This window comes from Cyprinus carpio, chromosome B6, assembly GCF_018340385.1.
Source record: "Cyprinus carpio isolate SPL01 chromosome B6, ASM1834038v1, whole genome shotgun sequence".
NCBI classification, from domain to species: domain Eukaryota; kingdom Metazoa; phylum Chordata; class Actinopteri; order Cypriniformes; family Cyprinidae; genus Cyprinus; species Cyprinus carpio.
In genome coordinates, this window is record NC_056602.1 from 19,789,589 (window position 1) to 19,805,952 (window position 16,364).

Sequence of the window (16,364 nt, forward strand, 5' to 3'; positions counted from 1 at the left end):
ACAAAGAAGAAATTAACATAATTTTCCCTTTTAAGATCAAATTGCACAACAATTTGCACTATCGCTTCCACAAGTTTCTGTGGCCACCACAACTTCTGTCGCAGTTCAGTTATGGAAATTGTGAGAAAATTATACCTTGTGTTATGTATTGTTTTCTAAATGTTATATGTGCTATAGTAGTGTGTGTGCACATATATATATACATATATATATATATATATATATATATATATACATATATATATATATATATATATATATATATATATATATATATATATATATATATATATATATATATATATACATATATATATATATTATATATATACATATATATATATATATATATATATATATATACATATATATATATATATATATATATATATATATATATATATATATAAATATATAGTTTATTTGCAAAAAAGAGATAACTCACATTTTTAATTTTCAAAAATCATGTTTTTTATTATATTTGTTTTATTGTTAGTAAGTTTTACTTATTCAAAATAACCCACCTGCAGTTTCATTGAGAATAACTGGCATGCACAATGAAAAAACATGATTTTTTGAAAATTGTTGAAAAATGAGTTATCAGTTTGCATACATACATATATGTATATATATATATATATATATATATAATCTCTCAATTTGCTATGGGAGAATATCAGAGAATACCGGAATATATCGGAAGCTTGTGAACACTGAAATTTTAGCATTTTACATAGGCAGCTAGTGTGCATAGATCCCATTATTAAGACTATTAACATTATGTCATAGGTAGAATTGAATATTTTTTTTTTAAATACATTCAATATATACATTTGATAAGTTCATGCATTCCCTGGGAATCAAATTAACAACATTAGCATAACAAGCACCATACTTTTTGAACTATAGGAATGCTGAAATTCCTGGTTGGGCAACACACCTGTTGAGAACTAAGGTCTTTGGAGCTGGAGATTTTAATAGTCTTTTTTCTTAATAACAACATTGGGATGAGTGAGAAATGTGGTGTTTATTCTGGTTAGCCTGTGTATTCATGCATAAAAACGGCATATTGATGAGGCCAGGTTCAAACCGACTCTTTCAATACATGTTTTCCAATCATCAAGTGCAACAAATACTTTATAATTAAACCAGTGTAAAACCAACTAAAAAAACATCAACTGTACCTGTCAAAAAGTTTCACAGCAGTCATTAAATTAACAGCAAGCACAATTCTCAACATTAGAAATTCACACACATGTTGGATATTGTCCACACCCACCAACTCTGTTTAATATACATTTATAGTCACTTTTATTACTCCTTTTTTAACACCAATTTAATAAATAAACCACATCTGATGGGGTACAACATGCAAACATTACAATCTACAACAAAAAGGAGGAAACATTCCTAAAGCAACCGACAGATATTCTGTTACAAGCATCACACTCAGATATTTTCCCGTTGTGACAACACATCCATGATTTCAATTAACTTACTCTACAGATACTTTACAAGTACATGTATATTTACCCATTTACATTTATGAGCAACCAGGAACAAAAGTGTGATGTCCCTTACACTCAAAATTATCAGGACATTTATGTGGATTTTATATAAAACCCAGTGAGAACAAAAATTTTAGGGCACGAAATAGAACATGTGCAGGCAAAGAATTAAAAGTGCAATAAAGCTGAAGATGACTGATAAAAAATTATAACCATTTGAATCTCTCAAAGTAAACGGTCATAAAGTAAAGCAAAACAAAGTGAGAGGAAATGGATTGTAGGGCCAAAGGAAGAAACAGGATATGCCAATGCATTTTCATCCACCTGTGTGAGCAGATGGTGTGATCTGGTCTCCTTATAAAGAAATGTTCTGCATCTTCAGAACCAAGCCTCATAGCCATTTCTTGAATATATAAAACTGAGTTAAGGATGACTACAAGCAAATAAGGAGCAGATGAGATCTACTGTACAAACAACTGCATATATCGACAGCAGATTCTACAAAATAATTACGAAGGATTTATATGGTGGTCTACTGGTATAACTGTAACTGTGACTTCACTAACTGTGAATATGTCATAAGAGAGATGTTGTATAAATGTTGTGAAATCACAGCTCCAAAACATGAATGAAGGCGGCAATTCGTGATAAGACATTTTTGAATATTTTCTTGATGCATTCTACCATTTGGCTTCACCATAAACATTATCTTAACTAATCAAGAAAAAAAGGGGAAAGACAGAGCCAGACAAAGTATTTTATTGGGAAAGAGGGATTGGGAGAAGATGTACGTGCATGTCTGTCTGACTGGTTTTTCGTAGAACTTGTCTGGTGAACACATTGGTGGCTTTTAAGCACTGGAGGAAGAAAGAATATAGCATGGCACTGATATGTACCATTCTTTAACTGAGTAAGTGCTTGTTCTCCAACAGTGATTAAATATGCAGCAAACGTAAAGGGACTCCAGCTCACTTTGCTTACTTTCACTGTTTTTTAGGGGGATAGAGTGTGAGTGTGCATGTGTGTGAGAAGACTGAAAGCTAAAGCAGGATACATTAAAAACAGAGTAGACGAGAAGTTGGGAAGAAAGTTCATTTACAAAGGGCAAAGAGCAAAAATTTTGTATTTAATCAGTGCATTTTCTTCTGTAAGGACATGACTGTCCAGAAACAAGATGATCCTGAAAGAAGACAAAAGATTGAGAATTATGTCTCGAATCATTAAAACCATCAAAAAGCATGAGAGAGAGAGAGAGAGAGAGAGATATATATATATATATATATATATATATATATATATATATATATAAAATATGACAGAGAGAGAGAGAGACAGAGAGACAGAGAGACAGAGAGTCAAAACTAAATTTATTCAGACACCTTCAATATTTGTCACATTATCACTGTTTATTCACTATAGTTTAGAAAATGGTAATAAAATATGACAAGAACTCTGAGTATAAACTGCGTCAGAACAAATTCATCTTGATAATGTCATCCTTCTGTTAGACTGTCTCACAACTGAATTAGGTTGAACAGCTGTCAGCTATTAAATTTAAGTACACGATTAGATAATACCAATTAAAGTCAACCAATTACCAAGCAATGCTTAATTTTGTTCAGTCTGTGGTGTAAAAAGGTGGCATTAGCAATTAAAGAAAAAAACACTTAAGCAAAACATGGTCAGGTCAAAGTGTCTGATTAATTTTTGGTCCCAAATTGTTTATTAGTTTTACTGGTAGTCTACTATATGAATACTTTTTGGGTATAATATGTCACAGCTTACTTTATTTTGCCATCCTCACTTAAATAAATGAACAACAGTGTCCTGCATCCACTAGTTTAAAAAAAAAAAAAATTATATCTGGTGTCTGAATAATTTTTAGTTTGACTGTATATATAGGGCTGTCCATTGATTAATTTCTTTTTAGCATTTAATTTTTCTAGTTAATGTGTTACTTTGGCAGCCCTAATTTCATAATATTTTCAAATAGAGTTATAAAAAATGTAAAATTAAATATGAAAAATTACATATTTATATAAATTATTAAATAATATCATCAAGTAGTATTAATAATAATTATTTATATATTAATAATTAATGATACATTGAATCATTAACTACTATCAAAAAATTCTCTCTTTAATCATGCAGTAGAAATAAAAACCACCTACAGCTCTATTTCTCTTTGTGAAGAGCTTCAATGAAAGCTTCAAGTTTCTCCTGGATTTCACGAACTTTTTCTGTAAAGAGAAATGTAAATATGAGTAAATCATATACCAATAATGCTGCCATTTCAATGGCATAGAATTACCATTTCATCTCCCATGCATGGAACTTGACGGAATTCACTAGTCTTCTCAAGTTCAAGCTTCTCCTGGAAAACCCCTAACCTGGCCACATCATTGCAGAGACGCACTTTCAAGTGGACTCAAATGCATACAGATATTTCTAGGTTTTCCTGCAGATAAAGTATCAAGTCGTGTCAAGTGCCACTGTGGGTACATTCTCTGACACTCTAACAGCAGATGGTGGCCACTGACAGTTCAGCACTCAAAGGTGCATGCGGTTGAGGAGCAGATGATGAAGAGGTGGTGTTCTATTGCACCTCCTCACCTCCACATGCTACTTCAAAGCCTGTCCCCTTCAGGGAGTCATGGAGGAGGAGTGGGAATGGGTGACAACTTTTGTGAAAGACTGCGGCAAAGGTAATGAAAAGGTGTAAAATCTGAAATTCAGTTTTTATTCTCTATTTACAGTTTTTGTTCCTAAATGGGTGAATCCAACATTGAGGTCCAGGTTTATTATTCCAAAAGTGAACAAAAATGAATAAATCAATAAATAAATTATAATAATAATTTACTGGTTGTTTTGCCTTTTATTTTTATTCAAAATATTTTACAATTTTTAAATTAAAATATTCAATTAAATTAAAAAAAAATCCAAATTGGTCACTTGTGAGTTTCACTGACCAGTTGGCAGTAAGGCAGCTCAGTAGGTTTTGGAACAGAGCTATTATGTATGTTATGTACGCACGCAAGACCATTTGTGGCCTAATAGTGTGAGAACAAACAATCTAAAGTCTCATATGACAACAGTTTAACTGGGCCTTTCAAGTGGACACTGGGCTACAAGTTTGTGGCTGTAACTAAATACTGTCTTCTGAGGCCTCGTGCAGCCGTTTTAGGTGTATTTGTGGTGTGGGGATTCCCCATTCTCCTAAGAGGTGTAGGATGAAAGAAATAAGACAGGCTTTGTGGACATCTGACATCTGTAAGGTCTGAAATACAATACTATGACCCACACACAACCGCACACGTGCCCACACATACAAACTTTCACAAATATCCTGAAGCCTGGAAACATGACCCTTCAGCAACTTCTGCACACACACACACACACATTCACAATCTTGTGGCTTAGACTTTTATGACTATCTTTTTTTGTGCCTAGGGACATAAAGAGTAATGGTGAAGGTTAGTGAATATAACAGGCATTAGGTTTTGGAGAGGGCCTTATGACACGGCAGGTGTGGAGATGAAACTCAAGCCACCGATGGACTTTTTTGAAAAATGCAGGATAGCAGCAGGAAAAGATTCATAAGATTCATTCCATCTGAACAATTTGGGGATACTTGATCTTAGTTTATGTCACTGAATAACAGTGACGAATGCATTTATTAAATATTCACTGATATTTACCAATTAACTGATAAGTGATAACATGGTATGGCTGAATATAATATAATATTAATTAATTATTTAAATTTTATAAAGGAATTATAAATTATAGATCACTATTATTAACATTATAAATTATTATAAATAAAAATTATACATTTATATGTAATTCTTAAATATTTTATACTTAAAGAAAAAGTTAAATTATATCGGAATATCAGAACATAAATATCAAATATCTGCAAACAGCAATTAATTAATTATAAAAAATTATACATCACTATTATAAACATTATAAATTATATTATAAATAAAAAATTATACATTTATATGTAAAACTTAAATATTTTATACTTAAAGAAAAAGTTAAAATAAATAAATTATATCAGAATATCAGAACATAAATATCAAATATCTGCTAAAAGCAATTGATTAAAAAATAGGCCCCATATACAGCGGGTAAAATAAGTATTCAACTATTTTTCCCAGTAAATGTATTTCTAAAGGTGCTGTTGACATGAAATTTTCACCAAATGTCGGTAACAACCTGAAGATGACCAAGTAATCCATACATACAAAGAAAACAAAACAAATAAGTTCATAAATTAAGTTATGTGTAATAGAATGGAATGGCACAGGGAAGAAGTATTGAACTTTATGCTGGATGAAATTTATTTAATACTTAGTACAAAAGCCTTTTTTGGTAATGACAGCTTCAAGACGGCTCCTGTATGGAGAAACTAGTCGCATGCATTGCTCAGCTGTGATTTTGATCCCATTCTTCTACAGAGTCTTCAAATTTTGAAGGTTCTGTGGGCCTCTTCTATGAACTCTGATCTTTAGTTCTTATTTTCTCTTGGATTCAAGTCAGTTGATTGGCTTGGCCCTTCTAGCAGCTTTATATTCTTTTTCTGAAACCAACTGAGAGTTTTTTTGGCTGTGTTTGGGATCATTGTCTTGCTGAAATGTCCACCCGTTTCATCTTCATCATCCTGGTACTGTAGGTGTTGGGACTGAACCAGCTAATATTAATTCCCACTGACTTGGAGCAGGATTGCTTTCTAGTCACTGATAGATTTCAGCTGGTGTCTTGGCTTTCCATGCCTTTTTGCACCTCCCTTTCTTCATGTGTTCAATACTTATTCCCTGTGTCATTCCATTCTATTACACATAACTTAATTTCTTGTTTTATTTTCTTGTGCATCCCTAGTATTTATATACTGTTGGATATATTTTTGTTCATTTATTGATGAAATTTCAGGCTTGCTTTGTTTTGAAACCAGCATAGTAATGGTTGCACCATTTTTATTAATCAAAAGAGTACACAAATACTAGACATGGTATGAATGAAGGAGGACGTGATGGAAGCTTCTATGCTGCATGGGCCAACCACAAGTCCGTGAAAACATGTATGTTTACAGCCAATGAAGTTTTAAAGAAGAATGGACAGCTAAGGATGATGTGAATTTGTGTATATGGGCTTAAAGTGTGTGAAAAGTCTGTGAGAAACAGATATTTATTTCTGGTCGCCATCTGTTTGTTCCACATGGAGGAATGCAGAATGACGGCTAAAAAAAGGCCAAAACAAGACGGTCTTTTCAGCGCCTCGGAAATGTGACACAGGAGAGAGAACTGCTCCTTCCCCTGCTTCTGTGAGTCCGAGAACAGTGTCCAAACTCCATTTAGACCCCTGTTTACCTAAGAGATGAGCTTTTGGACACATCCATTCATAGGTCTTCTCTCTTTATCTGGTCATGAATATTCCCATAATCCTTTGGCCCCTGTCCCAGTAGTCTCCTTTTTTGGGAGGTGTGGGGTGGCTTTCTCTCTTTCAGGATTCCTCCTCAATCCCTTCTTTGAAAGGGGCTCTCGCCTGATCTCCACATGAAATGATATCTCTTTCACTCCCACTCTTGCGGGCCTCTAAGCCTCCTGGGCCGGAGCGGCAGAAGGCTGGAGAAAGCCCTTAATTGACCTGTAATTAGACTGTGCAACAGTGTGGCCATGGAGAACAGAAGGATGGGGAAAAAAGCGAGAGTCAGGGCACGGGATACCGCCAAAGAGATGGAGCTGCAAGGAGCTGAAGAGAAACTCAATCCCTTTTGATATAAATGGTGGCCTTCAGTATTTGCCATCAAGTAGCATGACCGTTAATAGGGAAAATAGTAAAGAAATTAAAATGTGGCAACAGCCTTTTCAGTAGCTCACGTTTCCCACCACACCTTCCCGGAAACAAGACGACTGAAGACATTCCACGGAAAAGCTTCACTTCAGGTGTGAACCTTGGTGATAAAGATTCTTAAGCAGCAAAAAGACCAAAAAAAAAAAAAAAAAAAAAACGTAGTTCAAAACAATTGATTTCTTTTGTGGAACACAAAAAGAAGATATTTTGAAAACATTTCAATTGTTTTTATTCATGTAGTGAAAGTCAATGGGGTCAAAGACAATTTTGGGGATGTAAAGGTGAGTAAACAATGACAAAAAATTCATTTATGGGTGAACTTTCCCATTAATGGAACTTCATGCATCTGAACATTCACACAGGAACACCTATCAGTGAAGGGGACAAAAGTGATGTATAACCCACGGAAAACAGTGTTTCCACAAATCAGCTCTCCAAGTCATCTCTAAAACATATGGCCACAAGGAGAAGAGGAACCACTGCCGGAGTTCTGGTGTGGAGAACCTCAGAGTTCAACGTAAGGGTAGCTTCCAGCTTACAACAGGCTTATTTGAGTGTGTGAAATCTTACACACAAGCAGTTAAAGATGAAGTGTGTCATTTTTCTGATGTTAAAACACTTACCCCATCACAGCCTAAAATCCAGCAATAACGAGTAAGCCACTAGATGGCTGACTTCTCAGAAATAACTTTCATTGGCATGACTGGCTGAAAATGACATTTTTGACGAACAAATGTCACATATATTCCTTTTATCCAAATATGACAAAGACTTTTTACTAGTGGTCGACCAATATATCACCAAGGCTGATATATCAGCCGATATTTGGCAATTTTCAAATATCAAGTTTTTCTGCTTGGCCGATGTGTTCGAGGCGGGACTTTTATTTTGACGGTGCTGAGAGCAGCAGCGCCTGAACGCACACAGCTCACATTCTCCCTCTTGTTCATCTTCATCGTTAAATGTTCTGTCTAATATGGATAGAAGTCTATCCAATAATCAGATAGAACTGTTAAACAAAGGAATTAAAATGTATACAAATAGTATTATAACAATTGCTTTAATATTACTAGTAATAGAAAGGCAAACATTATAATACTTTCTCGTTTGCCATCAGCATTAAGCAAATACGTATTTTTGTAATTTAAACAAATCTTTGAATGACTAATGAACATTTAATTTCATAAACCTTGCAAACTAAGTTTAATCCAGCTGTGAGATTTTGTGAAATGTGCATTTTTATCCGGCATGATCGGGTGTTCTCTGTGTGACGGTTGGTCCGTGTGAAATGAATGCTTTAAACTTTAAACTCGTAATTTCAAATTATGCTTAGCTTTATTCATCTGCCCATTGTCATATTCATGTCATTTTCTCTGTGTGCTGTGTGTGAAATGAGTGTTACCCTGGCTTTATTTGAAAAATATGATTCCCAATGCACAAAAACTTCCCAGAATACTGAGTGCCCTGTTGGTTAGTGTTTACTTCCTTTTTAATTATATTTATGTTAAATATTTATTTATTTGTGAAAAATACTTTGTCATCTAAAGTATATTTATTTTACACATTTATTTATTAATCCAGTGTCCAATGATTTCAAATGTCTTAAGTATAAAAAATAATAATAATAATTATATCGGCTTTACTGTATATCGGCTATCGGCCCCCCTGCCTTCCAAGATATCAGCATCGGCAGTCAAAAAACCAATATCGGTCGACCACTACTTTTTACCTTTAGATCCACTTATCTTAGACAACATACCATGATAGAGCTATGCTAATTGTCACAATTTGATAATGCAAACACAATGGAAAACATCACATTACGGATAGGGATGCATGATAAATTTGCAAAAAAATAAAAAATAAATTAATTAAAATGGATAAATTCAAAGGCTAGTCCATCCCAAAATGTGAATTCTGTCATTATTTACTCAACCTCATGTAATTCCAAACCTGTATGCAATTTTCTGCAGAACATCAGCAACCAAACGACACTGGATCCCTGCTGACTACCACTGAACAGGAAAAAAAAAAAACCCTGACACATTTCTCAAAATATCTTATTTTGTGTTACACATAAAAAATAAATAAATAAAATATGTATTTATTAGTTATTGGTCATAACATTAAAATAATTATCATCTGATTGCTAATGGTTATGGTTTCATGACGATTTTACAGATAATGAGCCACTACAGACTTTTGTAACATTCATCTCAACATACCCAGCAGTCAGAAGCTTTGAACAACATCTGATGGTGCAACTAATGGGAATTTTCTTTTCACTTTCCCCTTGGGCTGAGTAAGAGACTCCTCCTTATGAGGGCTGTGCAGACAGCATTGTGTCAACCCAGGTGTACGCTGAACTCCTCACCTCCCCTTCACAGCCTCCCTCCAGCCTGGCCTCCAATAAGCATTTAATTACAGGGCTTTGGCACAGGTAAGACAGGGGCAAGTCAAGACATGGAACAGCCTGAAAACAGTCAACCGGACAATAGACGGCCATCCCTCTATTAGCATTTGAGACCAAAAGTTACCCATGCTGAAAAAGAACGATCTCATAACTGCATGTCAGTCAGCATAAAGATCCAACTTTGACCCTGCACTCGAAATTGCAGGTGGCCGCAGTTGGACTCTATCCCATCTATAATTGGCAACACTTATGGTCATCTTAAAGTGATATTTCACCCCAAAAAATGAAAATTCTGTCATCATTTACTCACCCTCATGTTGTGAGTGCCAACCTTTCTTCCTAGTGTTGTTTGTCCTTGCAATGAAAGTCAATACATTTATATAACTTTCATTAGGACAAAAATAATCAAACTATCCTTCTAAACCTCATATTTTGTGTTCTAAAGAAGAAAGCAGTTACATTTTATTTTAAGGCATCCTTGTTACAGTGCAATTATACATTTAAGAACTGAGTAATATTATTTAACTACATGTAGTTACTATATGGTTAGGGTAAGGATTAGTGTTTGCATTAGGGTTACTTACATGTAATTATGCATAATTTATTGTTATTATAATAGTAAGTACATGCAACGTTTGACAAGGACACCTTAAAATAAAGTGTTAGCAAGAAAGCAAGTTATACAGGTTTAGAACTGCATTGAGGGTGATTAATTGACAAAATTTTCATTTTTTGGTTGAACTATCCCTTTAACCCCACTTGTATGGAACCTGATCAGTCTGAATATTACATTCTAACCGGCTAATGTGTGTGCAGAAATCCATTTGAGGCTTTTCATCAGATCCTGATTTAATTGATCATTAGGTGGGACAACATATTTACTGATAAATGTTGTGCACTTGTTAAGGGTTCAACTTTAGGTCTCTGGATTTAAGAGAGAAAATACTTTGTTGCCGCGGTTTACAGAATGCATTAAAGTCATGCCGGGACTGAAATTATAGCTTCAGTAAATCCCTTCTTTTAACTATGAATTGAACAAAGACATGATAAAGGAGCAGTACAATGTCACGCAGTGTCATCGCGACTGGGCCAGAAGGTGAAGCATTGCAACAAGTGTTCTATTTTTACTCAGTGAGGAAGGATGTATGGTTTTCCTATTACCTCATAAGAGACTATCTGACAGATAGATGTATGGTGCGGAGTGCGGAGGCTTTGAGAACAGCCTTGCAGGAGACCAAATGACAACGGGACTCGATCCTGCCAACCCCAGAGGCACTTTTTGTGACGGGACGAATGGTGAAATGGAAATGCAAGTTCTCTGGTTCATTTCCCACTCATTTGCCTTTCGCTTCCCCAGGTTTGAAGGCAGGGTAACGGTAAAAGGGAGAAGAGGGAATATACTTCCTTCACTGGGACGAAAAGTGTTGAGAGATTTATATGTGGGGAGCAGGACCTTTGAGAGCACTTGGATGGGGGGTGACGGGGATGCGTTGGTGGGAGTGGGCGGCCCATTATCAGCTTGCATGGGAAGACTGGGGCTACAAGCCAGTTTCGGGGGGTGAAAATGGGGCTCGCTCCAGCTGTTTTAGAGATGGGAGCAGTTTCCTTTTGGCCTGAAAGAAAGGCATAATCGTCTTTCTGTCACTGTAGGGGCAGGCCAAAAACATGCTTTTCACATCAGAGCGATGGGGTGCAGGGAATATGGTGGGAGCGTGTGAGAAAGAAGAGGCGAGGCTGAGAAAAGGAAAAACACAGAAGCTGGCTACAGATGAAAGGCAATTGCATATAGCTCTCTATAAATTGATGCATGACATCCTAAAGCGTGCCGTTTTTCTTGAATATAAGTTTATTGGTTCGGTTTTTGTATACGACTTTGCTGAACTGAACATTCATTTGCATAAATCAATAAAAATAAGTTTTCATGTCAGTACAGGGCTCAACAGTACGAATGACTCAATGGTTGCCAGCTGAAGGGATCACAACAAGTTTTCTTTATAGAGTTAAATTATAGCTGTATGACTTTGTACTGCTGTGAGTTAAGAATAATAAAGTTTATTTTAAAAAACGGGGTCAAAAAATATTAAGTAAAAATATCAGTAAATAAACAAATAATTACAGGTTAATCGGGACCAAACAATTGCCTATCTTCACATTCTTAACAGGATTATTGTTATTTAAACCTAAAACCAAAACCATAAAAAATTACTTGAAATAAAATAAACATCAACTAAAATAAAGTAAAATATAAAAACTGTAAACTAATTTCAACTAGTTACAGAAGCAGAATTATAATTTTTGCTTAGTTTTAAGTTGTAGTAAAATAACTAAAACTAAACAAACTAAAACCTAAACCTTTATAAAAAAAAAAAAAATTAAAACAAATAAAAAAACAAAAAAAAAAAAAAAAAAATAAAAAAAAAAATATAAAAATAGAAAATAGAAAAATAAAACCTAATTCAAAACCCAATGATAATAAAATAACACTTGTTCTTAACATATAGATGATTATTTCTATAGCTCTTTGATGAAACATTCTACAGTCCAGCTAGCTGTGCAACATCACGAGCTGGGCAACACTTACGGGATCAACAGTACATACCTGAGCTGCCATATGCACCATAACTTTCATACTCCAAGCTCTAGATAAACCTATAAAATGCCAAAACATACAGTCAAGGGAATGATTAGATAGAGGACAAAGCGAGCGAGAGAGAGAGACGCTGTAAGGAGGTGGTACACCAACTTCTGTGGTGACCTAACACCTCATGCAAACACAGTCAAACCCTGTGTATACAGAGCTCAGGGCAGCAACAGTACATCACTACGTGAGGAGGAAACGGAGGAGCGGTTTTCATTGAGTGCTAAAACTGGTTTCCACGTCATCCTTTCACAAGGGAGACAAAATGATGCAAAGGTGACGAGGGGGAGTGTGAGACTGAACATAAGAGCGCATCTTAAAGGGGTGGTTGACGGTTTTTTTTCTAGGCTTGATTGTGTTTATGGGGTGCAGTCTAACATTATTTTCCACATAATTTACCTTTATTCCACACCGCTCTGTCCCTACTCCTATAAACGCGCTGATCATTTCCTGTTTTTATGAAGCCCCTGCCTCAGAAATACGCGAGAATTCTAACTCTTGTCAAATTCATGGCCTAATGTATGCATAGGCCTGTCGTTGTTAGACCAATTTACAATCCACTGTCTCAGTTATTCCCAAACAAAACAAAAAACTGATTCCAAATATGAAAGCAAAAATAAATAAAAATCAAAATCAAAACAAAAACAAAGCAAAAAAAAAAAAAAAAAAAAAGAAAAAGTCACGGATTCCAAAAATGACAAATAAAATAATACAATAATACAAAAATCAAGTAATGGATTCCAAAAAAAAAAAAAAGGGAATAAAATAAATAGCTCACAAACTTTTCTAAAACTAAATTACTTCAACTGCACGTGCACATGCTGTAGACATGTACTGCTGCTGCAGGGATGCAAGTTTGAAGCCAGGCTATTTTTGCCCCGATTCCCCCTTCCTTCTCTCCACAATAATGTCCTATCACCCCATAAAAAGTTAGAGTACAGCTCAAAATGTGGAAAAACAACCCACATTTCGGTTGCCACGTCTCAAAGGCTAATTTTTGAGTGCTTGAGGGCCTTTAAAAAGCCCAAAAAAGAAGTACCTAAAAATAATTACACATCAATTTTCCAACATTAAAAAAATAAATAAATGAAATAGAAACCAAAAGCCAAGTCTATGACTGTCTTAAGCCCCTTTCACACTGCGATTCCGGAAAATACACGTGTAATGTGTCCCGCCAATTGTTCCCGGGTCGCAAGATTTTGCACTTTCACACTTTTTAAGTGATTACCCGGAATATGAGCGTGCGTTCACACACAACCCGTCAAGGTCCCGTAAAGACACGTGATATCAGGGTGTGACGTGTAATGCACGAGTCGAAAACGCTAGGCATGTTAACTTTCACTTAAGCTGGCGAACGATCTCCGCTTCAGCGCGGAAAGTGAGGAACTAACTGATCTCTGCTTCGTTACAGTTTGCACATATTTGTTTCGTCGCGAACGTAGATCTGCCTTCAAAACACGCTAAAAGAGTCGTGCAATAACGTGCGTCATCACTACGACATGGCATTAGTTCTGGCTTTTGTTCACACAGCGCTCGTTCCGGGACTAAACTCTGCAATGTTACTAGGTCCCCAACCCGGGATCAATCACAGAATCAATCCCGGGACGTGTTTGCGTTCACACAGAAGGCGACCGGGCAATGTTTCGACAATTTTTCGGGTCCAACACACACCACAAAATGCTCTATACAGATTGACAAGAGAGGGAGCCACATAAACTCTGAAGTGTTGTAATTGAATTGACTCTATTAGGTAAATCAAAGGTTCATAAAGCCGTCCTGACATACCTGCAGCTGCATATTAGCAATTTAGGCAGAGTTCCAGCTGAGGCACAGTGCCATACAGCTGCCCTGGCACAGCGTACACACACACGACACATCACCCACAGGCAGCAGCCACAGTAACAAGCCTGAATGCAGCCATCTTGCACATCTAATCCCACGCATTCCCCCTCTCTCTTTCTCTCACACACACACACGCACAATCCCCAAGTGTGAAACCAGAGCAGCTCACTGCCTGTCTGCCTGCAAGTAAGGGCAAATCGCTCTTAACACCAGACTTTGCCCCAAGGGGTAATTTTTTTTTCTCTTTGTTAAGGGAAGTGCCCCTGTTCCCCCCCTAGCTCCTCATCTTCAAACAGGCAGACAGGTGAGGCCAGGGTCAGTGGCTCAGCTCCCTGCACCTGTGGGAGTAACAGCCCCTCACGGCCTCGTGTGAGCCGGACTCAACCCCTGGCTCAGCCCCAGGTTCCATGAGCCCGTCAATACATCTCTTGCTTTATGAAGGGGGCTGTCAGTTTTTCCAATCCGAAAAAAAAAAAAAAAAAAAAAAGCAAACAGGGAGCGAGATGGGAAGCGTGTAACAACAGCTCATAGGTGATTTAAAGATCATGGAGCTTGAAATCCCCCTGTTCCTAACCCCTCCCGTCCGCTACTGGATTCTGGAATCTTTTCCTGTTGGGTCTTGTAAGGTGGGCGACATGGAATAGATATCCCTTCTAAAATCACCATCCAGTGGAATAAAACAAATCAAAAAGATCCAATTTTGTACACTCAGTACAGTTCAAGATTGGATCTACCAAAGCGTCATCAAAGTGAACTAAAGCACAACGCTCAGAGTGCTTCGTAAAGAGTAATGAGCTTCACTGATTTGTAAAAACCTCCAGAAACTCTCCAGAAGTCAGACGTCTGTGAGGCACTTGTCATAACTGCTGCTCAGAAAGTGATGGATGGAACTTTAGGAAGAGCCAACTGAGAAAGTATGCTAGGGTCATTAAAGCTCTGGAAATGTTAGATTTTTTTATATGACAATGTGATTTCTGGGAAGGTGAGAAATGAAAGCTTATGCTTATTTTAGGTTTTAGATCATCTAAAACAGGTTTCAAGTGATGCCATAAAAGAACCATTTTTTTGGGACTCCCAACGAACCTTTCAGTGAACAGTTCTTCGAAGAACCATTTTTAAGTGTGAAGAACATTCAAATAATTGAAATAGCCTTTTTCCACTATAAAGAACTTTATGAGTAATGGAAAAGTACCATAGAGGTTTAAGGTTCTTCATAGAAACATAGATGCCAGTAAAAAGAGAGTTTGAATCAGCTTGCAAGGTGATAACGGAAAAAAAAAAAACCTTTTAAGAGTAGCATGCTGGTGCTTGAAACCAGACCAGATTGAAAACCTCACTGTTTAAATGGTTTAAGAATTTAAGAGGTGAGCACGGTTGAAATAAGATCATTTGTTCTCTCCAAGAGGAAGCCGGGACAGTGCATCAAAGTACATCAAAAGCTCCAGGAACCCTGGCAATATGATGCCACCTCACGCAGGAAAGGCGGCAAGGCCAGACAGGCCCACAAATTCCTCCCTGCTATTTGAAAAGAAATACTCATGTTCTTTGCATATCCCTTCAGGATGTGGCAAAAACTGTGCCCCCTAAAAAGCTGGCAAAACCGTTGCACTTACAAAAACATCACCTCTAATACAACACCACACTGCATAAATTGTGTATACACACAGACAATGTAGTATGCTTACACTAAACACATTTGCAAATCTCTTGCCTGACAACTTCAATTATGCTTTTTATTTATCCCATGTCCACAAAAATTTACAGTATACGGTTTAAGAAAATGGAAAAACTATGTGAGACACTGCAAATGACCAAGTCATTATGACTCCTGTAACCTAATGGCAACTAGAAAAGCTAAAATAGCCAAATAGTCATTTTCTACTTCAAACTGAAAACAAAATGGACAACAATATGGTGAAAACAGCTGGGTCTGATATGGTTTAATTCATAAGAAAGTTTCTGCTTCAATTAAAAAAATTATGTACTGCAGTCAGAACTTTGCTTAATTCATTAACAAAATTCAATAAACTGTTAGGTCTGTCAAGGCCTGTCAATAAAATAAAACAATAAATCATGATTTATGTTTGTTAAATCCCTGTTA

General features: G+C 36.2%; 1 protein-coding gene across 8 annotated transcripts in view; it reads right to left on the minus strand.

Moving 5' to 3' along the window:
- Window positions 1–1,008: 1,008 nt before the first annotated feature.
- Window positions 1,009–16,364, minus strand: part of LOC109092127 (dynamin-like 120 kDa protein, mitochondrial) — a 41,376-nt gene continuing 26,020 nt past the window's right edge. For all 8 annotated transcript variants that reach the window (XM_042726097.1, XM_042726096.1, XM_042726095.1 and 5 more), the window contains 2 exons: window positions 3,683–3,751; window positions 1,009–2,688 (listed from right to left, as the gene is read on the minus strand). In XM_042726097.1, coding sequence (XP_042582031.1) covers window positions 3,687–3,751 — 65 coding nt within the window. In that variant the 3' untranslated portion in view covers window positions 1,009–2,688; window positions 3,683–3,686. The remainder of the gene's footprint in view (window positions 2,689–3,682; window positions 3,752–16,364) is intronic.